The sequence below is a fragment of the Canis lupus genome, chromosome 8 (assembly GCF_003254725.2).
Source record: "Canis lupus dingo isolate Sandy chromosome 8, ASM325472v2, whole genome shotgun sequence".
Lineage (NCBI taxonomy): Eukaryota > Metazoa > Chordata > Mammalia > Carnivora > Canidae > Canis > Canis lupus.
The window spans coordinates 37,567,299-37,595,037 of NC_064250.1; the positions used below are offsets into that span (position 1 = coordinate 37,567,299).

The 27,739-nt window shown below is 36.7% G+C and overlaps 1 protein-coding gene and 1 long non-coding RNA gene across 3 annotated transcripts in view; one reads left to right on the plus strand and one right to left on the minus strand.

The window, feature by feature from the left end:
• The window catches only part of KCNH5 (potassium voltage-gated channel subfamily H member 5), a 273,366-nt gene that overhangs the window by 36,095 nt on the left and 209,532 nt on the right, over positions 1-27,739 (minus strand). Inside the window, exon 10 of the mRNA XM_025443239.3 lies at positions 20,191-20,387. Within this exon, the coding sequence (XP_025299024.1) occupies positions 20,191-20,387 (197 nt within the window). The remainder of the gene's footprint in view (positions 1-20,190; positions 20,388-27,739) is intronic.
• The window catches only part of LOC112657270 (uncharacterized), a 74,681-nt gene that overhangs the window by 31,682 nt on the left and 15,260 nt on the right, over positions 1-27,739 (plus strand). For both annotated transcript variants that reach the window (XR_007412371.1, XR_007412370.1), the window contains exons 2-4: positions 1,866-2,081; positions 5,462-5,664; positions 26,582-26,620. This is a non-coding gene — a long non-coding RNA (uncharacterized LOC112657270). The remainder of the gene's footprint in view (positions 1-1,865; positions 2,082-5,461; positions 5,665-26,581; positions 26,621-27,739) is intronic.

Here is a 27,739-nt window from a genome sequence, read left to right on the forward strand (position 1 = left end):
CACTGGAAGAATAGGGTATATGCACCGGGTATCGCAGTCAAAGGAAATAGAGTTGTTCAAATATGAGGCCATTATCAAAAATCACAAGGACAGAAGCTTTGAATGGCAGGGCTCGATTTGCAAAGAAATTGTTTCTTCACATGGACAATTCTTGGTGGCTTCAAGGTAAGCAATAACAGGTATTTGTTTAACAATGGCTAATGTTTCTCCTGAGCACAGCTGTGGAAGTCACTAGAAATTTGCTGAATGGGTAGGTTTTGAAAGAAAGCCCTCTTATCCAGGAAGAGAAAGCTAGTTGTGTAGCACCATGTGTACTTAGGACTTTATCCCATAGAAAAGACAAGAATTAGCCTTGGTCCTGGTTTGGAATGGCTAGTCAACAAAGCAATAATTAAGTTCTTGAACTGCTATCCAAAAATATGTTTCCATATTAATTTTTTTATATTAAAAAACTTTAAACTCTTCTAACCTCAAGGAACTAAAGAGAAAAGAATATTGAAAGATTTCTTTGGTGAAGACAATTTATTAAATATTAATTTACATTTGTGTAACTATTGATTTTTTTAAAAACCTTTCTGCTATTACCTCACTTACTGTTCACAGTAATTTCTTGAATTCTGGAAAACACATTCATAAATGAAAAATTAGTCAACTTTCTGAAGATTTGGGTTTGGGTTCTAGGACTGTTACTTTGCCACTTAACATTGAGGGATCTTAGCAAGTTTCTTTGTTTCTGTAGGACTTGGTTTTCTCACTTATAAAATGGAGACAATGATCTGTTTCCAGAAGTAACATAAAAAATTGCGTTTTCAGTACATTTCTAAACTGTAAGAGTTATGGAAGTTTCAGATCTTATAATTATTCTAGTTTTAAAGATAACCAAATTAAGGCACAAGAGGTTAAGGTGGTTGGTCACCCAAGGAAAGAAGAAAGTAAGAAATGTTACTGTGGTTAAAAATATAGATTTTGTAATTCCTAGTCAATATTTTTTTCTATATTATCACAGATAATCTTAGAATATTGCTAAGTAGACTTACTGACAACAAATCAAGTAAAAACATATATTTACAGACACACACACACACACATACACATAGAGATAGAGAAAGAATTTATTATGATGGTCTGGGATATTAAACAATGGTAAAAAGAGCTTTTCATTTCTTGGCCATATCTTTGGGAAAGCAAGTATAACCACATGAGTTTATATATTCTGAAGTAACAAGTAGAATAATTGAATGAAACCTTACTTTCCTTGACAATGGCACCGGTCTTCACACTATGGTCAGCAATCATGGTCAATCACTCACCCAAGCAATCTTTCAAAGGCCTCTGAGAAAACCTCCTCAGATTCAAAATGTCTAAAACAACAGGGACTTTCTTTCTACACCATATGCTTATTACCAGGAGCTTGAGAATCAGAATTTTAGAAAAAATTCAAGTAAAACACAGCTTTCAGAACACCTCTAATCCAAAAGACTGTTGGGCAGAAGGTGTAACAACAAGAAAATGAAGGAAGGTGGGAGAAACCAGGAAACCATTTCTCCCTGAGAAACCAGAGAGAATGTAAAGGATATGTCCTTCTGAGAACATATCAGCAGACCTCTTCAGCTTGGTCTTTGCCTCTACATTTTGTTTTCCCTGGAGTGTAGGAGAGGGAGTTCTTTACTACTTTGCTTCCCTATAGGATACTGACATTAGAGAAGTTGCCCACAAGAGTAAAGGTCAAATCTCCAGGCTTTTAATGCACAAAAGTTATCCTGTGTGGTAAATCAAATCAGTGGCAGGTTATTCAGTTTTTCTATGTAGATAACAAGCTCATGAGGTAGAAAGTCTCAAAATGTCATTTGTCTCCCCATCTTCAGGCCTGTGTTGTTCCAGACAGAGCAGCAGTCACACTACTTCTAAAGAATAACGTGCTGTCTTCACACTACAAAAGGTTGTCATCCTAGAAAAGGCAACTTTAACCTAAAATCTATGTCAAGTTGAGTCTCACTTTCCAACAAAAGCAGTATTTCCTTAGAATACCTAACACTGTATGGGAAGTTCAAAAATACCAAGTTCATCAGCTCTGTAAACAGGTATAAATTTAAAACCTATATGATATATGATTTAAAACATTTAGAGAACTAATTACATGTATTTTTATTTAAAGAATCCTTGGAAGAGGGATTTTGGTTAGAGGCAAGGGGCCAGAGAGACCTTTGGAATAAAGGCTGAATGGGGGTTGAACATTGTGGGGGTCTAGGATAGTCATCACAGAGGTCCATGAGATCAGACAGACTGGCTGGGTAATATTAGCCCTGCTTCCCATATGGATCATATGGGATGTAAGTGCCGGGACTCTCTAAATAGAAAATGTTGCACACTTGGAAATATTCACAATTTCCATACAGAAGAGCCATTTCCCTGGTTATCCTTATTGTCAGGACAGCTTCATTCATAATCTAAGTATTTCACCTTATAGCTGAGCCATTTTCTCTCTCTCCTTTTAGGGAGGAATAGGTGATGACAAAAACTGATCACAATCCCCTGCATATTTTAAGGTCAGGCAATTGCTGCTCTGTCAATGGCTTTCCAGTCTTGCTGTCCACATGACCCATTTGCAGGGAATCCTTACCCTCTATAACTGCTAACTGTGGTTCAGAATCTGAAGGGGGACCCAAGAATCTGCACCTTGATAAAGCATCCAAGTGATTCTGGTGTACTTAGTTCACAATCCTCACTTTTCCCTATGGTCTGATCTAAATCATCCTCCAAAATGTTCAAGGCCATGAGGCATCTCCTCCATGTTACCTGCAACCCTTTGGGTCAAAATCTTTTTGTCTGGTATTCCACTGGTAGAGATTGAATAGTCTTTTAAAGTGTAAATATACGTATGTAATATGTAATATGTACATTATATTGTGAAATATATGTGTGTTACATACATATATGTATTTTTATATATTTATATGTATTTGTTAAAAATTTTATACACATTTTATAAATGTACATTTATATACATGTTTATACATGTACATAATATATAAATGTTATATATTTTGTGCATATGTCTGCTATACCTATATGTTATAAATGATTCATACGTACTATGATTCTACTTGTACTCATTAGGGGAGAATACTTTATTCTCTTCTCATTATGTATCCAAATGAAGTAACTGTTACAAGGCTAATATTACTAGCATTTTCCTTTGTCTTATACTTTCTTCTACCCAGAAAAGGAGTGATCTCTCTGGTTAGCTAAGTTGGAAAAAGAAGCTGAGCCTATCCATTTCCTCTCCTCTAAGAAGTCTTTCCTGTAGAGATGGAGCATTTGGCCCATCTACTGAGGCAAGAGGGTATCAGAGCAGGTTCTTCCATATTAGGGAAGAGCTTTGGTTTCCCAGCCAGATTAGTGCCTAGATGGTAAACACACCTGATTTGGCACTAACATGTAGAAAGTCCACTTGATAAAACCCTAAAGCCATATCTTCACATCAGCTTTCTTAGTAATCATAGTCATATTTTGTTCTCTCAGTTGATTCCAAATATGAGCGGAACATAGGATATTCTATCTTGGATCCCTTGTATCTTCACAATGCCGCAAAAGATAGATGTCAGACTTGGCCAAAGAATGGCTATTTCTAAGCTCAAAAAAGCTGTGTGAGAATAAGATTTGTAGGGAGTGGGGATGGAGGAAAGATTAGAAGTTCGAGGAGGTAAGAGGAAAGTATGAACTCACCAAAGGGAAAATATATGTTACAATTTTCTCATGACCCTGCTCTGTTACAGATTTTTTTATAGCATTAACTTCTCTTCAACAAATTGAACAATTCTAGCCTTTTTAACATTTTTATAGAGATATTATTTATGTTATAAATTTTATATACTATAAATCCATGTAATAATAACTATATTCAGTTCTTTATTAAATAGAAGGCACTCAAATATTGATTCACTTACCTGCCAAACATTTTTTGAACATTACAGTACAAAATACTACTCTAGGTGCTATATGATTATTCACAATCTTTGGCCTCAAGCAGTTTACAATTTGGTGAGAACAATGGACCCAAAATAAAAGGTATAATCAAAGATTCAAGCAATAAGCTCAAGGAACTACTATTCTAAGTTTACTCTCGTGTCCAGATGATGCCATTCAGGATACAGGGTGAGGGTGACATTGTTGCCTTCAGAAAAAAATTGACGTTTTTGACTGGAGACTTTTTCTCCCATCCATGAGTTGCTCTTTTTTAAATGACAGATCTTTCTTCCTGCTTTTCTTTTAATTAATAACCTTGTGGAATATTTTTCACTAAAAACGACTTTTACCTTTGCTATGAAATGTCAAACACGAATAACATGAGCAACATTTTCTTGTAGGGAATATTATGAAAAGGAAAGATATTAGCTCACCTTTTCTTTAACAGATCTGACTAGTGGAATGAGCCTGTTCAAGCAATATTTCTCTTTCTTCACATACCAGTGACCTTTCTTTATTATGTTCTTTCACAAGCAGATGAATGGATGCAAATAGCATTGTTTTTTGTTTTCTTTTTAAATAAGTCCTTCAGAGATGTCCTAATGTTAAAGGCAGGTGAAATTAACAATCTTTTGCAAGAAAATGTAGTTGCCTTTCACTTCTAAAAGTGCAATGCAAATTTAATTTCAGGTTCTAAATAAAAGAATGAACTTAGCCCTTGGTTTACAAAACGACTAGGTTAATACTAGATGTAGCTAGGAAAGGTTTTTTTTGTTTTGTTTTTTGTTTTTGTTTTTTTTCCCATCTTTCCCATTGCTTTCCCTGAGTGTCACCCATTAAGGCAAACACACATTTGCATAGTAACTGTTTCTGTGGTCACAGGGGCATAGTTAGGAGAAGTATTTCAATGAAGAGCAGAAAGACTGCAGAAGAGCAGTTTGACTGCTCAGACAGTCACACTTGATAGATACAACTCAGGATGTTTAGAACCTATAGTTAAAGTGCAAGTTTTATATCAAATTATATTGGCTAATGCTAATCTTAGCGCACACAACAATAACAGAGCAAGGATGTTGCTCATTAACCTAGGTTAGAGAAATGCAATCCTTGAGTGAAAAGTGACAAAACTGGACTTGACATCCCAACTCCTGCCTGTTCTCTCAATATGTATCATCAACCAAATTATTTCATCAAATGTTAGAGGCCACAGTTGGGAGTTTACCCCTAATAGTTATGCTAAATGTGGGGAATTTAGAAAGAGGTAGAGATAGATATTGTTTTGTGTTAACAGAAGAAAGTAGGCATCTCCTTTGAGAAAACGCAACATTATTCGGGGTATGTGTAGAAAGGTTTGTTTCTGCACTTTTCAGCATATTTTACTGCTGTGTATTTAATTCCTTACATATTACATTTTGTTTACAAGAGAGGGAACCTACTTCTACAGAGATTAGACTGAAGTGCTTTGTTAATGTTTCTCTTACTTTGTCATCACCAGTGACTGACAGACAGCTATAGCCTGATCGTCCCTTCCCATTAGAATTTTGGAAGAGAACCTTGGGCAACAGTCTGGCATGGCATTTCTGAAGTGCGTCCGCATCACTATCTTCATCTCCATCACCACTGGCATCATCACTGCTAACATTCACTAAAACCTCATATGAGATACTCTGTAAGCACTTAATCCAACAAGTCTGTGAGGTAAGTACTAAATCCCAAATTCCATGAGGACAAGGAAGTATCTGGTTTATTTACTCCTGGATATTCTGCATTTAGAAAAGTGCCTGGAACTTAAGAAGCACTCCATGGACATTTATTGGCTACTGTCAATCTCATTTTATAGACGTATGAACAGAGGCATAATGAGTACACTTATGTGCACAAGACCATACACTTGAACCCAAAGCTGACTTTCTAGTCCTTACAAAGAGAGATGTTAGAACATTCCCTGGGGAAGAGTAGAGATACCCCTTGCCTATGGTTGTAAACAGGATCACTTTTATTTTTGAATTAGGTGGATGCTATGGCCCTCTTCTTCCCAATTGTTTAAGAGTGAAGGAGCCATGTGTTTGGACCACACTTCCCCCTTTCCTTCACTAAAACAGCTAAAGATTAATTCTAAATTACATGTCTAATTCTAGTGAAGAAATAATTCAAGCGCTGCCTAAAGAATCCCAAATATTGCCATTTCCCTTGACTATTTTTGGACAAATTTTAACCAGTCAAGATGTATTTGCTCACAGTAGTCCAATGGCAAGTCTAAATTTTTCATGTTTCATTTCACAAAGAATTTTCTAATTTATCAAAAGTATAATCTTTACAAATTCTTATTGAACCTGCATTCAAAACTATCCTAATAATTATCAGAATTAAAAAAAATAAATCAGATACCTCTTTTCCTGCTACTTTCCCCTCGGTGCATAATGGCTATCAGGCTTTATCTACTACTAGAAAGAGAAACAGCACACACTGCATTAAATCAATGAATTCTGCAATATTATTACTTTTGAATGAACAAATGTCACTGGAGTGCTAGAGAGCAAAGAGCAGTTGAAGGTATGGGATAACAGACTTTTCTGTCTCTAGGAACTAGCTTAACAGCCAATGTCTCAAGACAGGGTATCTATTGAATACATATAACCCTGCAAAGCAACTTACAGTAAATATTGAAGAAAATGCTACTGTGGTGAGTGGTACAGGCATAGAGAGAAAGGAGAGATCACATGGAGCTGGAGGATAGGAGAATGGAGAAAATGGAGACAAAGCTGATCCTTGAGGAAGAAGCTGAAGTCATAGGATAAGATGATCAATTTATTTTATAAAATAGTAATTTAAGTTTCATCATGAGTTTTTCCCCAGGTTGCCTTCCATTTGTCTAAATCTTGATGATTTCACTGTCCCATATTTTAAAGATGTCATCTCAAATGTTTAGTTCAGAGAACAGTAGTCTTTTTGGATCTCAAGAAAGGAATAACTTAGGCCTTGTTCTCCATTGAAAATAACCACTTGTGTTGCTGTATGAATTGCTATAGTTTGTCTTTATCATAGCTCTGGTCACTCACATTAGTCTGATTTTATTTTGGTGAGGTATTAAATACATCTCTGAAGTATTAACCAAAATTAATCAACTGTATCTTTGACGGACTGGAACACACCTGACTATTGAATCCTGCCATCCTCTGAAATTTAAAGTAGCAGTTTTCTAAATTGCTACTAAATCATATTTTTCTGAAAGGGGTTTGGACAAAAAGAAAAAATACCTGGATTTGAAATTCTATGGCAGATTTATTTCTGAAATATGGATATTTGACCAAGGAAAACACAGAGGTGCCTGTGCTTCCAGAAAGAGATTGATATGTTTGTTTTATAAAATTTACTCAAAACTTGGAAATTCAAGTGTCTTACATGCTGTTTGGTATGGTAAATCCAGTTTACCCTCAAGCATCAGATAAACAAACTTTCATAATAATTACATTTGTTGCAAGTTTTTTTCTGCTGACAGACTTGTCTTGATGGTTCTTTTAATTTTTAAAGTTCTCTGTCTGTCTGTCTGTCTCTCTCAGCATTGTTTGAGCTTCATTAATGTTGTCAACCTTCACAGAATTGCTGGTTCATAATTAAAAATACCCTTTTAAAAAGAATGTGCCAAGTAGAATGGCCTAGGAACCCCCAAACAGAGATTTTTTTTTTTAGCTTGGCCAAGTTACCAAATCCAAATCTCTCATAGTTTTTCTCACCAGAGCAAACAGCTATATTGCAACCTTCTTTGCAAACACTTGGGAGAAGTCAGCTGCATTAGAATAAAGGGACTGAGGCCCTGCCAGGCGCTTTCTTTACTCCACACCACCACTCCCACCCACAACAGCCTAAAGAGAAAGTCTTCCTGGTATATGATTTCAGTAACAAGCCACTTGGTGACTGTCAGGTGTGGAAATGTTGCTATTAACAAGCCAGCAGTCAGCCTCATTTTATGGAATCACAACTCTGGAAGGCTGGATTTGATCTCTTGTACTTGCTTTTGTTGGCACAGCAGACCCTTCCCCATATGTAATAGCGCACTCTATCACGGTAAGTGGGTCGTTTGACAACCCAGTTTCTGAATTTCCAAATTTAAGAAACTCTCTTTTCTCACTCAAGAGGGGGTTATGTATCTTCCTGTCATGGGAAACAAAAAACTTTCAAAGGACCTGTGTTACATATTACCCATTTAACATGCTGGGATTATGACGCCATTCACAACCACATTTATAGTCGTTGCTAATGCACCTGTAAAAGAGGGAAGCAAATTTCTAGACAGGGTCCAGTGCCCCACATTACTTCTGTGGGCTGCTGTTCAGGGAACCTAGCTGCTTCCGACAAGCAAAATTAGCTGTTACAGTCTTTCCTCTACAGTTTGCATTCCAGATTGTGAGTTTCCTAAGGAAGAGTGCCTCTACTGAACTGCTACAGATGACTGCACTCTCTAAAGGATAAAACTGTGGACACAGAGCAAGCCCCAGTGAAATCAAATGCCAACTTCTGAAAGTGTTGGATAAATCGAGTATACCTGATTCAGAAAGAAGAGGCAGAAAATGAATGACTTTCTCTGGGAGAAATTACTGTAGCCTCCCTGGGTCATCTGAGTGTCTCTGATTATTTGGTAGGATGACTTGATTTGATTCCTTTGGGGAAGATCACTTGATTAGAATGTCAAAATCTATGAAATGCACCTCTCAGATGGGAAAAAAATGGACATTCCAGGAAGGCAGATACCATTTTGGTCAAACAGTTAACTATTAAGAATTCAGTCTAACCACAGAGCAGATCTCTATTTTTTCATTTGCAAGATATATATTTATAGTGCTCTAAAATGCTTCCTAGTCTACATATATTGATATGTATTAATACGATATTTATTTTATTTTATTGGCAATAGTCTGAACTCACTATAAACACCTTGAAACCCCTCCTCTGAATAACCAAAAGTCTTCTGATATCTGTTGTAAGATGTTACAAAAGCTACTTCTCAGAATCAGCATGGAATCCTTTTGAATGCATGTCTATTGAGCTCAATATTTTCTCAGGTTCCTTAGAGGACAGAAAACGCAGAGTCAGTAGATTAAGCTCAAAAAATGAAGGGAAGAAATTCCTACAAGGACAAACTATATAATCAAATTTAGATGTTATCTTGGGGACTGGGGAGGGAGGAATTCCCCCAAAAGAGCTCTGCCTGAAAATATACTAAAATACAGATCATGAACAGATCCAAACTTAATATTATATATGTGTATACATATGTATACATACCTATTATTATATATTATACAATTTATATTATATATATAATATACATATATATATTACCACAGAGGTGATCCATTGAATTAGTTTTCCATAACAGAGAAGGAAAAAGATACATAAGAAATTAGCATAGGAAAAATTGAACATATTCAAAATTCAAGTCAATACCAAAAGTGATTAGGGAAGCATATATTACATATATTTTACTCTTAATATTAATAGAAATCCTTGCTTTTTCATTGAAAAGGAAGGTTTCCTTTAAATGAAGATGGTGTGACATAACATTGTACTTCCAAAGACCCCTCATCAAATATTAATTAAGAAGCCTTAGACACATGGATACGAACAGTCTGGTATCCAGCTATGATGACCCTAAAAATGCAGCATTGTAAGGCAGGACTCAGTGGACGGTTGGCTACTTTGAGGATTCCCAAGAAAAAAAAATTTATAAAATGTCTACCTCCTTGTGTTAAATACTCTTCTGACTATACCAAAGGCTTGTTTCCCTCATTTACTACCAGAATGCATATTTTCTTGCAATAAAAATAAACTCTAGTTTTGAAAAAAGGAGCTATCGAACAGTATAATCTACTGTCAAGTATGTTGGTAAATTATTGAATCCTGCCCCCACTGTGAAACTTGAGAAACTCTGTCCTTAAATAGTCCTTTGGAGGCATTATCGAAGAGTGAGGGATCTGTGAACCTATGTCCTGGTAACTAAATGTGGAAAAGTTCTTTATTCTGTCTGGAAGCAGATCAAGAGAGCCCTAAATAGAAGCAGCTTAAGGAATCAAAAGACTGCATAATTAAGTCTCTGCTTCCTCTAAATGCACATGATAAACTTCTGGAATTGCTGAAAGTCTGCCTCTTTTATTTAACCACCATCAGGGGAGTGAGAGCCAGCTTGGAGCTGAGACACGGAGGCTGGAAGCTCAGAGCAGCTATCAGCTGTGTTGCCATGAGCAAGTCCCCTCACCTCTTAGCTCCCTTCCCTGCGGTGGTGATTTGAAACTCAAATGGGACAGTGCCTATGGTGTGTAAACTTGCAAGGCGGTGAGCTCTGTCAGTTTGGAAGGGAAAATTCTACAAGCCGCAACACGTAGGCAGGGCTACTGTCAAGGGTGCTGGTAGTTCACAGTGAATTTGCAATCCTAACGATCAGCTAAGAGAATGAAAATTACAGCTGCTCCCTGCTCAGGTTCAAGGATGTATGCAGATACTTCAAAGGAAACAAGAAAAAAAAGTTTGTTCTTCCAAGTCCTTTTGAATGAGAGGAAGGTACTGTTCTGACAATCACAGCCCCTGGCATCAGGTGATCTTAATTCAAGCAATGATGTCAAAATCGCTGCATTCTGAAAGTGCTAGAGAGACTGCTGCACCGTGTGGAATCTGCGGGCCTCAATGGCTCAAAACTGCAGCTGGAAGTTAACTCTAATTGTGATTTAGCACTATTAGTAATGGTCCTTTTCATAATCCTATTTCATAAGGCTCTTTGCCAAAATTGTCAAGGGTATCATTTGTTTTTATGGATGACAGTGATTATTCCAGTCAATGATGATAAAAACTGTGCTGGCCAATATTGTCTGCTTCACTTTTTACTCGTTCACTGATTCACTCATTCAATTACCTGGCAGGCACTATTCTGATCATTGGCAATAGAGATCACAGAAAATATCTACTTCAAGGAGCTCGTTGTTGAGTTGAAAACAACAAAAATGTATATAGGAAACCAAAGTACTGCAATCAGTGTTATGAGAGAAGCATAGATTCTACAGAATACTTCAGAGTTTTTATGGAAACCGTATTATCTTTTGTTCCAAATGTGGACAGTGAGTTTTAGTGACATCTTTTTAGTGGCATGACAAAAATTGCAGGTATGTGAAATGAATGTATTCCTGTATTTTGTTCCACTGGTATACCAGGGTGGAAGAAAGGGAGAACAAAGTAGTAAAGTTGGAACTCCCCTTATCACAATCTGCCGCTACCTCTTCAAAGATGCCAGTACTGACCTCTCAAATACATGTAGTCTACAACATGTATCCACCAACTACTCAAAGCCTCTTTGGTATTCAATTCCAGTCTGTTTTCCATCCATAAAAGGTAATTTTTCCAGAGATGCTTCATTGCTTACAGAAAAAAAAGACATTCTGTGCCACTGGATTCACCAGGATAAGAATGCTTTCTGGAGAGAAAAATAGTTACTGAATTTTGAGCCTGTGCTAATGCAAGAATGAGCCGAACCCACTATTTCTTACTATTTTAACATTAAAATATAGGATTGGAAAAAAAATATATATATATAGGATTGGTGCTATCCCTACCCTTAAAATGGCCAGCTGGCTTCTACTACTCCTGCTTAAGAACAGTGCCGTTTGTGGAAAAGGACGCTAACTTTATGGGGTGGAAGAGCTAAGTACCTCTATGCTGTTTTTCCAATTTACAATGTATATTCATCATTCTTGAGGGAAATTTTTCTATGTTTAAATGGAAATCCTTTCTTAAATCACTATAGAAGCACAAAAATGGTTTGCTAGTATTGATAATCATGCACTCCCTAAAAGTTACAAAAGTCAGTACTGAATGCTGCTGCACATGCCCAGTAATACAGACCTAGTTCCGCTGTAATTTGATTTTAGAATACTTCTTAAAGTTACTCCATCACACTTAATTTAAAAAAAAAAACAAAAACAGGATTGTTGTGTCCTCCTCCCAAATTCATTATGTCTAAGCTCTAACCCCCAGTGTGGCTTTATCTGGAAATGGGGCCTCTAAAGAAGCAATTACGGCCAAATAAAGTCATAAGGTTGGGGCTCTGCTCTAACAGGATTACTGTTCTTAGAAGAAGAAACACCAGAGAGCTCCTTCTTTCCTTCCTTACATGCATGCACAGAGGAAAGGCCATATGAGCACACAGCAAGAAGGCAGCCATCTGCAACCCAAGGACAAAACTTTCACCGGACGCTGACCTTGCTGGCGCTTTGGTCTTGGATTCCTAGCCTCCAGACTGTCAGACAATACATTTCTGTTTAACCACCCAGTCTGTGTTACGTTGTTATGGCACTCTGAGCAGATCAATACAAGCGATAAATTAATATTGTTAACAGGTCTTGGATTACCTTATATCTGAACTAAGGGATATAGAGATGTTCAGTAAAAAAGAGTATAAACTAGGAGCAAGATGGGTCCCCGAGGCAACATTTCTTTGAGACCACAACTACGGGCAAGTGTCAGTTTGACATCATTTTTGATCAATATCCCAGGGGACCCTCTCTTCACAACAGTAGATGTACTAGAAACATTTTCTCTGGAGCCATTTGGCTTAGAAATTTTCACAACACTAGCAACAAATTCAGCAGAGCCATGGAATGAAAAGACACATTAGTTCCCTGGCCATGACCACTCAATCCAGAACCACAAGAGGGGTTCATACTCATTAATATAATAGACATGGCCCTTAAAAAGGAAGCCCAGGGGCACTTGGGTGGCTCAGTTGGTTAAGCATCTGCCTTCAGTTCAGCTCATAATCCCAGGGTTCTGGGATCAAGTCCTGCATTGAGCTGGCTCCCTGTTCAGCAGAGAGCCTGCCTCTCCCTCTCCCTCTGCCTTCCCCCTGCTTGTGCTATCTCACTCTCTCTCTGTCAAAAAGATAAAAATCTTTAAAATAAAATAAAATAAAAAGGAAGCCTAGTTTATTACCCAATTTTCAGCTTGTATTGACATTTTTCAATCTTAACTACTTTCTTCCCTTTCAAATTTCAGTTGGCAATCTCTTCATCTGAGTTTTTGGAATTGACCACATGGTAATCTCTGCTCTCATTCCCAACCTAGAGCTGTTCTCAGTGCCAGCTCATTCCCTCCCTGTTTCCTGCTGTCAGGTCTCGTGTCTCCCTAATTCTGTATGAAAATACTTGTTTCCTTTTATTTCTTTCTTCCAATCTTTCTTCCTTCCTTTCTCTCTTCCCCCTTTTTAATCAACTAACTTTTTAGCACTAATAAATGTCACTTTGGGCAGTAAACTAGTCAATATTTTTTTCACAACTTCTAATGTGGAAGCACTAGACTCAAGAAAATAAAATTAAAGATGGAAAAATAGGAGTTTTGTTTAATGTGACAAGTTTTCTTTTTATATATGTTTATACTAACTGGAGCAGCAGCCAGTAAAGTTTTTAAAAGTACCAACAAGATAGCAGAGAGTATACGAGAACCACAGTATTATCAACAAGGTACTATTTCACCATATTCAATAACACCTCTCGAACAGTGCTATTTATATAAGTTACATGCTTTTACTGAAAATGAGACCCTTACAATGCAAGTGACACACCTGCTGGGGCCACACCATACACACTGGCTCATGCTGAGACAGGGAGTCCTGTTCACAACTCTGAACACTGCCTACAGCTTGGTTCATTTATCCTGAGTCATGGTGTGAAAAAACACTAAAATCAGTCTATGAATCACATGCAAACTCATGCCATCTACCTTCCTTTCTCCCTCTTAAAAATGAACACAATCAAGTGTTGCATTTTACTCATAATCTTTATACAGGGCTTGTAAACTAGGCTAACTGATAAAAATACCAGCAGCATGGAATTCAAAGGACTTGGATTCCCATCCCAGTTCTGATGCTAACTTGCTAAGCAAACTTGAGGAAGTAATTTATTCTATGGATCTCAGTTTTCTCATCCATAAAGAAAATAAGTTGAACCAGGTGATCTACAAGATCCTTCCTTCCTCTAGAATATTATTATGTTTAAAATGAAATCCTAATGCCAGTGTCATCATCACCTCCTAGAATCTCTCCTTGTGTCCTCCCTGGGATAAGGTGAATTCATCTCTCCTTGCCCACTTCCCCTCCCACACACATACACCATGTACCCTGAATGTAATGGTCGCATGTCACTTATTGGACTCTGTTTGGATTTATTTTATTCTCTTGCTAGACTGCAGGCCCCGAGAGAGCAAGCACTGGATCTTTTATCTCCATGACCCCCTAGGTATGTAGCAGGGCCGCAATGGATGTAGATTGATATACACTGAGCCCACCAATACTTCCTGTGCCACACTTTGTCAAAGGGTCTTGTCAGAAGAGGTACCAAAAATAGTAAATAAAACTCCTTACTCATCTTAGCTAAATAGTCTGGAGGAAAATATGCTCATGCTAGCTTGAAAGTGAAGGAAATATTTAGAAATAACTCAAAACCCCAACCACACTTAATGTAGCTATAAGTAAATGTTTTGCACAGACCACACTGTTTGAATAAACAATGTAGGCACAGCGAGCCACTCTCCCGCGTTAGCCTGGCAGGAACCCTCCTAAATCCCAAGTTCCCAGAAGCCAATCCAAGGACCCGCTTCATAAGCAGGTTTTTCAAAGCACAGCAGTCATACCTGTTATGTTAATTCTTTTCACACAGCAGATAAACCTCATTGCATGACAACTTGACATAGTGAGCAGAAATGCACTAATTACTTTAAAAGTCTGATTACAAGTCTTTAAAATTTAGGTATTACCTGTGCTGGGTGTGTTGCTTGCCTTTTCAGACCTGTACCTGAGGCTTGGTCATTTTGTTATTCCAGGAAATTATATCTTCCATTAATTAAGTAAATAAATACATAAATAAAGTCAGCAAGTGAGTCAGCCTTCCTCTGTTGCTCTCTCAGGCCTTTTCTGAATAGGTTTAAACTTATTGAAAACTCTGGAATTGTGTTCTTATCATTGAAAAACTGGTCCTTTCGTTCAACCAAGTTCAGTTTTTGACGGTCACACTGTGGGGGTATTCATCGCCAGCAATCTAGTAAAGCCTGTGGAACAGGTCTTTCAGAGAAGCTGCTTTAAATGCACAAAATAAAATATGTAGTATTGCAAATAAAAAAGCATTGTATTGAAATCCAGTTATCAAAATATTAAAAAATAATTTCACAAAATAGTCGGTTAAGAGTCTGCCGTAGTCTCAGGTCATGATCCTGGGATCCTGGGATCAAGTCGCACAACCCCCATGAGGGTCTCCCTATTCAGCAGGGAGTCTGTCACTGCTTGTGATCTCTCTCTCAAATACATTTTTAAAAATCTTTAATAAAAAATAATAATTCACAAAATTATAATCTATGTACTTTTCTTATTAACACAATAACCTCATCTTAGGAGCAGGTCTATAATAACTACCATAATTATTAAGTAGTGATGAGCCTAAACACTTCAACAAATACAATATAATATAAAAATATCTATGATTTCTTTGGTACTTCTAATAATACTGTAGTTTGTTACCAACTATCATGAGATTAAGAGTTCACAAATTCATTCCATTTATTTCACAAATATTTGGACCAAGAGCAAGCAGACTTGCTTTGTTTGACCATATTATTTAAAAAAACAACAAAGCAAATTAGTTACCAAACTGACATGATATGGTGTAAAAATTCATACCTCTGACTTCTCTGGAGGAAAAAATATTCAGACCAAGCAACACTGGGCTGGCATTCCACAAAGGCAATGTGCAACCAGACTGAGTAGTTGCCCCTTTTACATATGGTGTGAACTCTAGTCTTCAACCACGTGAGCTTGGCCTCACTCGTGAATGTTACTGATCTGGCTTCAGCAGCCACCTCTGCTGTATGGCATTTTCCATTTCATGATAACCTCTGAGTGGCCAGTAGTAGATATGCTTTCTGATACAAGAGGAGAGAATTCTGTTTGCATACTCATTGTCCTCCCTAGCTAACTTCCAGTCTTCTCCTTTCAGCAACTGACACACTAAGGCCTTTGGGAGTCACCTGTTTGTATAAAGTTTTACTAAAGCACAACTATGCTCACTTATTTACATACTATCTCTGGCTGCTGTGATGAGTTGAACTGTATCTCCCCAGATTCATATCTTGAAACCCTAGTCTCCCAATGTGATGAGGGGAGACTCATAATCACGTTTAGATGAGGCCATGAAGATGGGGTCCTCATGATGAGATTACTGCCCTAATAACAAGAGGCACTAGAGAGATAGCTTTCCTTCTCTCTCACTCTCTCTCTCCCACCCTCTGTTCCTCTTTCCCTTTCTCTCTCCTTCACTCACAGTCATGAGAAGACAGTGAGAAGGCAGAGATCTGTAAGCCAGGAATTAAAGAGCCCTCACTGGGGTACCCAACTGGGCCTACCACCTTGATCTTGAACTTCTCAACCTCCAGGACTGTGGGGAATAAATTCTTGCTGCTTAAGTCTACTGTATTTTGTGATGGCACCCTGAGCTCAGACAGCTGCTTTCACACAATGGCGAGCTTGAGTAGTTGAGACAGAGATTCTGTGGCCCTCAAATCCTAAAATATCTACTGACTGGTCCTTGAGAGAGAAAGTTTGCCAACTGCTGCTCTAGTTATTGGATGAAATTATGGTTCTAGTTCTAGAATTTTTATAGAGAGGAACTTAGGATGGCTAGTGGGAACTATGTTGGCATAACAAATCTCTTATTCTTCCATAATGGAGACGGGGGTGGAGGGCAAGCAGCTAAAGCGCTGTCACATCCCTTCTTATTTCGATCACCCAGAATCCCACACTATGTAAAGCTCTCCACTCAGCCACTGCATGTGCTCATGTGGCCAGAGCTGTAATCTGCGATGGCTAAAAATCTGGGTTCCAAAGCCACTCTCCCAACTTACTAGACACATGCCCTTAATTAGTGGGTCTGATAGCTATAAGATATCAAGAGCATACTAAGGGCATAGTTTTGATTATACAATTCACAACAAATATGCAATTCACAAAAAATTCTCAACGCAAGAACACTTGCGGTAACAGCCATAAGGACAAAATACCCTTTTATTGATTGTTCCACGGGGAACAAAGTGAAAGTAACTGAGCGCACGAGAAACTATAAATTGTTGAGAATGTGTCTGCAGAATATTGTGATGGAAAGAGAAAGATTAAATATTTTGACAAGCCAAAGCAACATGGTAGCATTGAAAGATCTGGGTTTTAGAATCAGATAGAGATAGATTGAAATCCAGACCCTAAGTCATAGTTTCTTTGGCAGCTATCTGTCCCATTCTTAGAACCTTAGCCTCCTCATCAGTGAAATGGAAATAAGGTGCCTCATCTGGGGGTACTGAAATTTCCTAAGATCAATTATTATGTATAAAATGTGTTGAAGTGTATGGCTACAAAATAGGCTCTCAAAATGGTAGTTATTTTTATGAGTCATTGCAGGATATTTTCTCAGTGATCTTTTTTTTTATGAGAATACTTTTTTTTTTCTAAGAAAGAAGTGACACTGCCTGACAGTACACCTCTCCCCACATTTTGCCAAGTTATTGAGACTATCCATCAATTGGAGAAGGACGGAGTTATTAAAAAATAAAAAAAATGAGGGTGCCTTGGTGGCTCAGTCAGTTAAGCGTCTGCTTTCAGCTCAGGTCATGATCTCAGGGTCCTGGGATCCAGCCCTGCATTTGGCTCCCTGCTCCATGGGAAGCCTGCTTCTCTCTCTACCTCTGCCTGCCGCTCTGCCTATTTGTGTATGTGTGTGTCTCTCTCTGTCAAATAAATAAATAAAATCTTTTTAAAAATAAGAAATAAAAATAAAATTAAAAAGTTACACAGGTTGTAACAAGGAACAGCTTATAAAGGGAAGAGGCCATTTGATAGATCTTGTGCAGCAGCACCTGCAGAGGCAGGTACACCATCCCCGGGTCCGGTTAAAAAAAAAAAAAAAAAACACAGGGGTGGAACACCGGGGTGGCTCAGCAGTTGAGTGTCTGCCTTCAGCTCAGGGCATGATCCCGAGTCCAAGGATTGAGTCCCACATCGGGATCCCCGCAAGGAGCCTGCTGCTCGCTCTGTCTGTGTCTCTACTTCTCTCTCTGTGTCTCCCATACATAAATAAATAAAAATCTTAAAAGACAAACAAACAAACAAAACACAGGCTGCCTGGCTGGTGCAATCAGTTGAATGTCCAACTCTTGGTTTCGGCTTAGATTGTGATCTCAGGGTCATGGGATCAAGCCCCGAGTTGTTATCCATGCTCAGCACTCTGCTGGAGATTATTTCTCCTTCTCCCTCTGTCCCTCCCCCACTCTCTTTCTCTCATTAAATAAATAAATAAAATCTTTAACACACACACACACACACACACACACCGTTTTCTGCCTCTAGCTTAGCTTCTTTTCCTATTAGAGGTACATGCACTCAGCATTCATAACAGTGTTGTGTGTGTGTGTGTGTGGCATGCACATGCTCAGATATGTGAAAAAGGGAAAAAAATGAGGCAAGAGGGCTTTGTAAAGAACCAAAATTTATTTTCTACTGGTGAGTTGTCTTAATTATCCCTCTTTGAGACCTTGCACTGCAAATATATCAGTTGGTTATTTGATATTAATCCCTCTGGGCCTGAGTTTCCTCATGTGTTTTGAAGGGAAAATAGTTGTCCTTTTTTTCACAGGAATATTATAAACATCAGATGAAATACTGTGTAAACAACATACTTTGAGGAGGACAGTGACAAATAAGATCTGTCCAGGCGACTGTAACGATGATGGATAAGGGTCTCGGGTATCTTGTGGTATGTGAGGAGACTCCAAAGCTGGCAAAATTTATATTGGAGAAGATTAAGAAGATATAAGAGTTTCAAATATCTAATGGGCTGCTTTGTAGAAGAGGAATTTCTCATTGGGAAAGGTAGAGCACAGACCAATGGAGATATATCTCTGCTAAAGAGACTCCACATTTCCTAATGAATAAATAAATTCCACATTTAGTTCATATTAGCTGACATCTTCCACGTCCATCGCTACCTTAACTTTCAATTACTTGTACAAAAAATGTGTTTCCCTTACTTGTGTTTCATATAGTATTCACACTTGGCTTCAGCTCCTTAAGCATAGGGACTCTGTGCTTGAACAACTCTCCATATTGTCTTGCAGTTGTGGATGCTCAATACCCATTTGTTAACAAAAATAGAAGCAGAAAATGCTATTCAAATATAGATCCAATATCGTGACACAGCTAGTACAAATATGACTCCTACAGTCATTCTCTCCTAGAGCCCCAAGTAAGGAATTATAATGATTTGCTTATGTTCATTTCTATGTTGCTACAGTAGAGATGCTGATTTGTCTTTTGGCTTGATTTTTCTCCTCCGTGTTAACCAAAGGGAAGGTTCTATTTAAGGGGGCAGTGGAAGGGAAGGCTTGTTATTTCAAAATACTTCACCATAGACAGGCAATCATTTTAGATGAAATTCCTTAAGTGCAGTTGTCCAAATGTGTATTTCATTCTTGGCAATAAAAGAGCCCTAGCCAATGTCCAATGACCTATAAATCATAGCTAGGAGATTTCTTTATGCAAATTAAATTTGTGCCACATTCATCAATAAGAAAGAAAACAGTCATGAATATTATATTTGCAGCAGCAGTGCAATATTAAGGGTTGCTATACCTATTTGTAGGATATGTCAGTGTGGCTAATTATTTTTTAAGATAGTATGCTTTGAAAGGATTCAGAGGGAATATGCTTTATGAACTGATCATTAAATGAGAAAAGGTATTTAAATAGAGGCAGGAATATAAAATAAGAAACCAGTTTGATTAACCTTACCAACTTTTAAAAAACCCACAGAATAAAGTAAGAGACACTCATGTTATTTTTATGGCAGTTATTATAAACACCAAGAGCTAATTAGGTTATAGTATAGTTTGTTTCTCCTCAGCTCTGTTTTTCATTTTACACTTAAATCAGAAAGATTCAAGTCTTTAACCACATACCCAGGGATCCTCCACCCCCTTAAAAAGTAAGCAAAATATAAAGAAAGAGAAAGAAAATTATGTCACTTTACATCAATGCAATCGATGCACTGATACATTGGGTGCAAAATGAAATATCTCTTGCACTCCTCAGTTAATAGAGCATGACACACTGACCCTATCGATACTAATAAAGGAAAATGGAACCACACAACATACCCGTTTCCTCAGATTGCAAGTAAGAGTGAGATTCCTTGAGAATGAGTTTGCAAAAGCTGTATAAAAGTCCAGGACTTTGAGCAAGGCTTCTCTCTTGATGATGTGGAGGTCACAGTATGTCAGTGCTCGGACATTGGCACATGCGTGAGCAAGGGTGGTTTCCTTCCAGAAGATGTCTCCAAACACATCACCTTTCCCTGGAAAATAGTATAAGATATGTATTCAACTATCTACATTAGTTCTTATCCTTATCACTATCTTTTATTCAGCTTCATATACGGTATTGATCTACTAGCATAACGTAGAAACTGAGTATATAACCCCATCCCAATACATATAACAATGCACAACATTTTCATATAATACGTAAAGTAACATCACCCTGAATTCAGTTCTTGAAGGAAATCTGGAGTGGTATGAATAAATGAAAACCAACAGAGGAGCCAAAAATCTCATTTTAACAAATAGTTTCATTATCTTCTGTCATCATAACTTTTCCCATTCTGACTAGAAGGAGCAAAGGTGACTTTTTAGTTTCATTCTTTCTTCTGCTCCTTCTCTAAAGATGACAGTAGAATGCAATATTTAAGGATCTACTGTTACAGCCTTTATAAATCTGGAACTGATTGCACATATATATTAAACATACATTATTCAGCGACTAAGTCTTGTGTTCCAAGCAGACTAATAGTGGCTATGACTTATTCCCCAAGGATGCCTTTCCCTTTCCGTTGAAATAAACTTTAGGCAGGACCTCAGGGCCCAGGCCAGGGGTCCCCATCCACCACTACAAAGCTTAAGTTGCTGAGTTAGGGAACACATGGAGACTCAGGCTTGTTATGCTATCAACACTTCCATAAAAAAATACAAAACAGTACTACTATACTCTAGTAAAATGTGGATCTTTTTAAAATTCTGCAAATCACACAAAATCAACTCTTCACTTGGGAGCACTATGCACTAGCAACCTGAACTCCACAGTTCACCACCCCAAATCAAGAGTACTTAGTTATCCAAACAAGGTGGGGGGATAAGGAATACCTAGAGGTTAAGTGCCACAAAGACTTTCTGCTGAGGCAGTTCCATAAGAGCCCCTGGCTTCTGAAATGTCCTCAATTGAGGTCTTTGTTCTTCTGCCAGAAAGGGAAGTTTGGTAGTGGAAAAAAAGAGGGAATATATCCAGGCAAGAAAAGATCTTCCTAAAGGCACTATGCCAAAGACTTAGGCTTTTGACACTCTAATCACAGAGGAGGGTAAATATCTGCTCTCATCATGAAATTGAAGTCAGAACTGACAAGAAAAAAATAACAAGAAAGGGATCTCATAACACTTCAGGGCAGCCAGACTAGGAGAGAGAAAAGGTAACATGTAACCAGAGAAATGAGAGAGAGATGGAGGTTGAGTGACATTATAGATTCTTGCCCGCAAAGGCAGTTTAGAAATCCTTAGAGTACCAGGAGGCACTCTGAGATGGAAAGAGAAAAATATACATATTATTGAGAAAGTGTTTAACACTACCATGTAATCATATGATCAGCAAAAAATAACCACAATGGGTATTTAATTAATCCTAAGCAATCTTATTTGTTTCTGGACACTCCACAAATTTCTTTTAGTTAGTGACACTGACCAACAACTCAACTGTCTAATAGCCATGCATAATTCGTCCAAGGACGGTTAGAGACCTGGGACCCAAATTAGGTTTCTGGGGTTAGACAGCATCATACATGACCTAAGGGAAACTTTAATATAAATTTTAAAAATAAACCCTATCTCCACTTACATAGATGAATTTCAGAAATCTGTAAGTGGCATTCTCTAAATTTTAAATAAGTAATTCCAATTATAAGTATTCCAGTTGCATTATCAAAAGTACCAGATTTAATGATAAAAATGTTCATTGACTGAGCACTGAGTCATGTATAGAAATGTGGAATCCTTATATTCTACTAATATAACTAATGAAACTAATGTAACACTGTATGTTAATTATATTTCAATTAAAAATAAAAACGTAAATTAAAAACTGATGAGTACTTATAAAAAAATCATTTAAGTGATAATTATAATGGCCAAAAAAAAGGTAGAAATAAGACAAATGTGACTGAATGAATAAATGAATAAACTCAAATACCATAAATTGAAAAGTAGTGATGGAAAAATGCTTAATTTATGAGAAACAACAAAGGCAGAATATCAAATCATACATATGGTATGATCTTATTTTATGTACACTATCCCCCCTAGAAACACACACAGACACACAAAGCAAATGCACTAAAATGGTAGGTTCTCTCTGCCTTATGGGATAATGAAAGGGTATTATTTTGTCTTACAATTTACATATATTATTTTTGAAACAGAAGAGATCAATGACTGTTATATTATCACAGTGCCTGGTGCTATGAAAATAAAAGGTCTTTTAAAAGGCTGCTTTGATGTACCTCTTCTTCTTCCTTTTTCACTATCGTCACTGTTACACTTTCTATACTGGTTTTTCCTTGAAAAGGCAGAAAAAGGATTACCTTTCTTTCTGATTGATTTCTGTGACATTTTTTCAAACTATCACTTATAATACAGCCTCTGATTCATTTATAAGTACTTAGTACTCTTCAACTATTTGATTTTTACATATAGTAACTGCAATAAGAATCAATGCCTTTGACTCAGTAATTTCATTTTTGGGAATCAATCAAGATTTAGAATCAATATGTATAATATTACCTATAGTGTTAACAATCACGACCCAGGTTGGTAAAATAAACAAACAAACGAATAAATAAATTGTCAGCAATTATAAACTATCTATTTATCAGCATCAATTTACATAGAATTAAAACTAGCTTTTGGAATAACATGTAAAAATGTTTACCTTATAAGATTAAATGAACAAATAAAGATACAAAGAATAATATAATTTTGGTTACAGTTACAATAAAGGACATAAAAATGAAACTGAAATTCCCAAACTAAAGGAATTGTCAATTAAAAGTACTTTTTCTTATTTTCTTAAAATAAAACAATCATGAGAGAACAAAAGTATATTGTATTTTATTATTCTATATAGCATATGTCATTATTAACTTATCAATTAATAATAAATTGTGTTACAAACCAAAAGGGATACAAGACTAAAAGAAAATGCATTTAAATATTTATAGCAATTGGCTTCAAGTAATGTGTTTACTTTTTCTTCCTTCTACTTTGTTTTCCAAATTTTTCTCTAATGAATCTGCCTAATATTTATTTAAAATAGCAAAAATAGAAAGCTCTTTTCAGAGATGTATTTCCTTACACTTCTTAATAAAATTGAATTAAAATATGTACATAGATCTGTGGAATAATAGACAAATATTCATTGATTGATAAATGTATCATCAATAGATAAAAGGTATTCTATATATAAAATTTCCCCTTGCTAATATAAACCATTTTAATTATGGAAGCATTCAAAGGTCTGTTATGTATTTTATTTTACCTAACTGCTGAAATTAAAATTCTTACCATATTTCTATAAAAAATTTTAAATTATTTCTATTTTTAGTATTATGCATAAATAAAAAGCTTGTGATGTGGAAAGAATAGCATTAAGCTAGTATATAAACTCATGAGGGCAGGAAATTTTCTCTGGTTCATCCACTCCTGTCAAACCCAATGCCCAGAACAGTTCAAGAGCTCATGGGGCACCTGGGTAGTGCTGTCAGTTAATTACCAACTCTTGGTTTTGGTTCACGTTGTGATCTTAGGGTCATGACATCAAGTCTCAAGATAGTCTCTGCACTCTGCAGGAAGTCTGCTTGAAATTCTCTCTCTCCTTCTGCCCCTACCCACCATGTGCTCTCTCGCTCCCTCTCTCTCAAATAAGTAAATACATTTTAAGAGCTCAACAAAAATTTATTGAAAAAAATATGTGAATTAAAAAAGGGGAGAAGCAGAGAAAGACACAGAAGAACAAATTGGGAAATGTGGGCTTAAAGTTAGATGTGAGACCACCTGTAACGGTGTGGCTTAGATCAAGTGACTAAACTCCCTGAATCAACATCTGTTCTTTTGACCCTAAAGAGAACAAGATGAGCAAAAACTAATGCTTACAGTTTCTGTGCATCTATAACCCTATAGAAGTCAACTAAAAATCATCAAATTCTATTTTTTTAAGATGTTATTTACTTATTCATGAGACACACACACACACACACACACAGAGAGAGAGAGAGAGAGAAAGAGAGAGAGAAGCAGAGATACAGGCAGATGCAAGAAGCCGATGTGGGACTTGAACCTGGGAATCCAGGATCACGCCCTGAGCCAAAGGCAGGCACTCAACCACTGAGCCACTCAGGTGTCCCTCAAATTCTGTTTTCAAGGTAATATTTTTTCTATGTCACATTAAAAAAAAAAGACTTTAAAGTCTAGGGACTCAACTCCAAATCCCATTAAAAGACTAAAACAGTAACAGAAAAGTTGATTTGGTTCAACTTTTTCAATTAGATTGATTTAACCAAAGTAAAACTTACTCCCTGTTTTTCCCCTTAAAAAAGTTTATAGAAGCATAGCAAAATTGATAAATGTGGACAATTCTGTTCCCAGCATCGGAACTCACATTACATAATAAGCAATACGAATTACTTTATGACATAGAATTTCCATTAGGATACACAATGTATCAATTGGATATTCATCTAATCAATCATCTTAAAGTGTGTTTGCTTTATCCAGTTGTCTCTATCATCTTATAGTCCCTCAATTCACAATAAATTTTTATGGCACTTTTGGAAGATGTGTCTTGTAAATCAAGTAATTAATTTACCAGCCACAGTAAAGCTGACTAATGTTCTTCTTCAAAGACTATTATGCACATTTATACTGAGGAATCTGCAGAAAGCACAAGTTGTAGAGACATAAGATTATGCATGGAATATCCAATAACAGCACAATATCGGGGCTGGTAATTTCTGTTCATCTTCATGGCTATAGAATATTTGATGCTAGTTTTTAGGTCAGCTCTCACTGGGTGCCAGTAGTCTCAGCTATAAACATTTTAGAGCTTGAGAAAACTAACCTTCCCCCAAAGCCCTAAAATTAGTAGAAAAGCTCACACTCAACATGAAAGTTGTTGTTTGGCCTATTTATATTTTCTCAGTTCTCTGCATCAAGTCTTATGAAGTGTTTCACTTCTAAACCACAGGAAACAGGATTGTAAAACAGGAGCAAATGTTACAGATTCACAGACTAAGAAACTGGAAAATGCAAAGGCAAAACAGATGACAGTTACAACATAATTAAAGGAGTAATACGAATCATGGTATGTTTAGGGATTATAATCCCCCGAGGTGCTGGTTTTACAGCCAGAGCTTCTTAAAAATTTGAAACACATTATTTGGTGAGATAATGAAATGTGTTAAACAAATTCATAAAAACTATCTTGGTTATTCATCAGTAAATACAGCTATCTGATATAGCCAGTGAATCCCTAAAAACACAGCATTTGAAACTTAGGTCATTTCCTGTTGGGTGCAGTGATAGATCTATCTGAAGATTCTTCTATAGAATGGACCTAATCCATCTATTCACTTTTATTTATCAGTCAGCCCTTCACTATGATCGATTACTGCAGTAGTCTCATAAACTTTATTATGAATACATATGCATAAAAATATTCCTTTGTAAATGAACAACACTATGAGATTTAGAATTATATGATTTTTAATGGACTTTGACTATTACCAACAACAGCAAGTGTCATACTGGTAATGTTTTAGAGGAAAGGAACAGAAAGAACAAGATGATGGGTATGAAAATTAAGAAATTATATAGGTGTATTAGAATAGAATCTTTTAAAACATTTAGAATTGATGCCTGCCGATCTTCAGTGATTGATGGCCAAAGTCAAATCTGTTCAACAATTATAATGGATACAAACTGGAAGACACTTTTAGAGAAGCAAATAACTCTCATCTACTAAAAAAAAACCTCACTGATTCACCTTATAAATTTTTATTTACACAAGTGAGACAAATAGCTCTTACTAAATAGATGTAAAAATAAAGTAACCTGATATCAATAAGGGATGAAGGTAGAGAAAGAGAGTAGGAAAGACAGTTGAGAAAATGCAAAAGAAATTTTCTGTAAGTGGATGTCAGGACCTCAGGAAATCAAAAGAGCAGTAAGAAAGCAGGCCAAGCAGCCCACCCAGTCAAAAGGAGAGAATGTCAGCATTTAAGGGAAGGGTGGACGATTCAGCATAAAACTGAGACAAGTCATAGGGTCAGAATGAACTGAGGAGTGGAGAAATAGTCTTCCTCTGCAAGGAAGAAAATGCTAAGATTTGTGGCCATTTCTACAATCCCAAAGCATTTCTGAAAGTCTTATTTTCACTTTCATACCTACCAACTAGGTGGACTCCAAACTCTTCCAGGACCCAGAGGAAAGACCGGTAAGCAGAATTTAAGATCCCTCTTTGGTGTTCCAAAGGCTCCTGAGATTCATACTCTGAGCCAGTTCCCCCTAGTCCTGAGCACCTGCGTGGTGGTAAACTAGTCACCTTGAGGACCATATTTTTAGATACTTGGTAGCTGATTAACCATCTTATATGCAAGTAATATTTGGGAAGAGCTTTAGTAATATACATTGGCATGGCACTTAACAGTGTTGTTAGAAAAATCTCTTTTTAATAAAAGGAAACAGAGTGGGAACATTAATAAAAGCATTATGTTTTCTGCCAAGATTAGACCAAACATTGTATAATTTCAAAATTCTATTTAAAAATAATTATGACCTGGAGTGAATCACCTGATACTGCAGAGCCTTGGCTTCTTCATGTGTTAAGATGACTATCGTGAGCGCTTTTTCCATAGAGTTAAACAATTTGATGTAATAATGCATATAAAATAATGAGTACTCAATAACTATTGGTACTTAAATCAGTTTCTCAAAGGGGCCAACATACATTTTTCAAAAATATATTTCTGATAAGAAATATTAAAATCAAAATGTATGCATGGATTTTAAATTTTACTTAAGCATGGGGAGGAAGTCTCATTTACTAATTACAAATATGGTTTTTCTTTCTCTAATCCCCTTTTAACTCTTAAATGTTTATTTTCTAAAAAAAAAAATTGATTCTGATTTGCAGAACTTTTTATTCCAGGTGATGGGGAAAGTGATGCCACTTTCAGGAATCCAAGAGAAGTCCCCTTTCATAGTTATGATTTCAAGTTTTCTTACTGTGGCCAATGACCACGGTATAAGTTAAACTCTTTCTTGATACTGGGAGTTCCTGATGAAGAACACAGAAGGACTTTTTAATATTATTAAATAGTGTTAAGTGACCTGAAATATTGAACATTTGGCCCACCATATTCTTCTTGTTCAAAGTGCACAATTAACAGTAGGAAAATGTTTTTTCAATCCATAATAGGTCTATGCTAGAGCTAGAATCTTAGGAAAATGCATTTTCTATAAGCATTTAGAGGAAAGAAACAGAGAGTAGTATTTCAAGATGAATCATAAAGAAAACAGCAACAGAAACACAAGATATTTTCATGGGTACCCA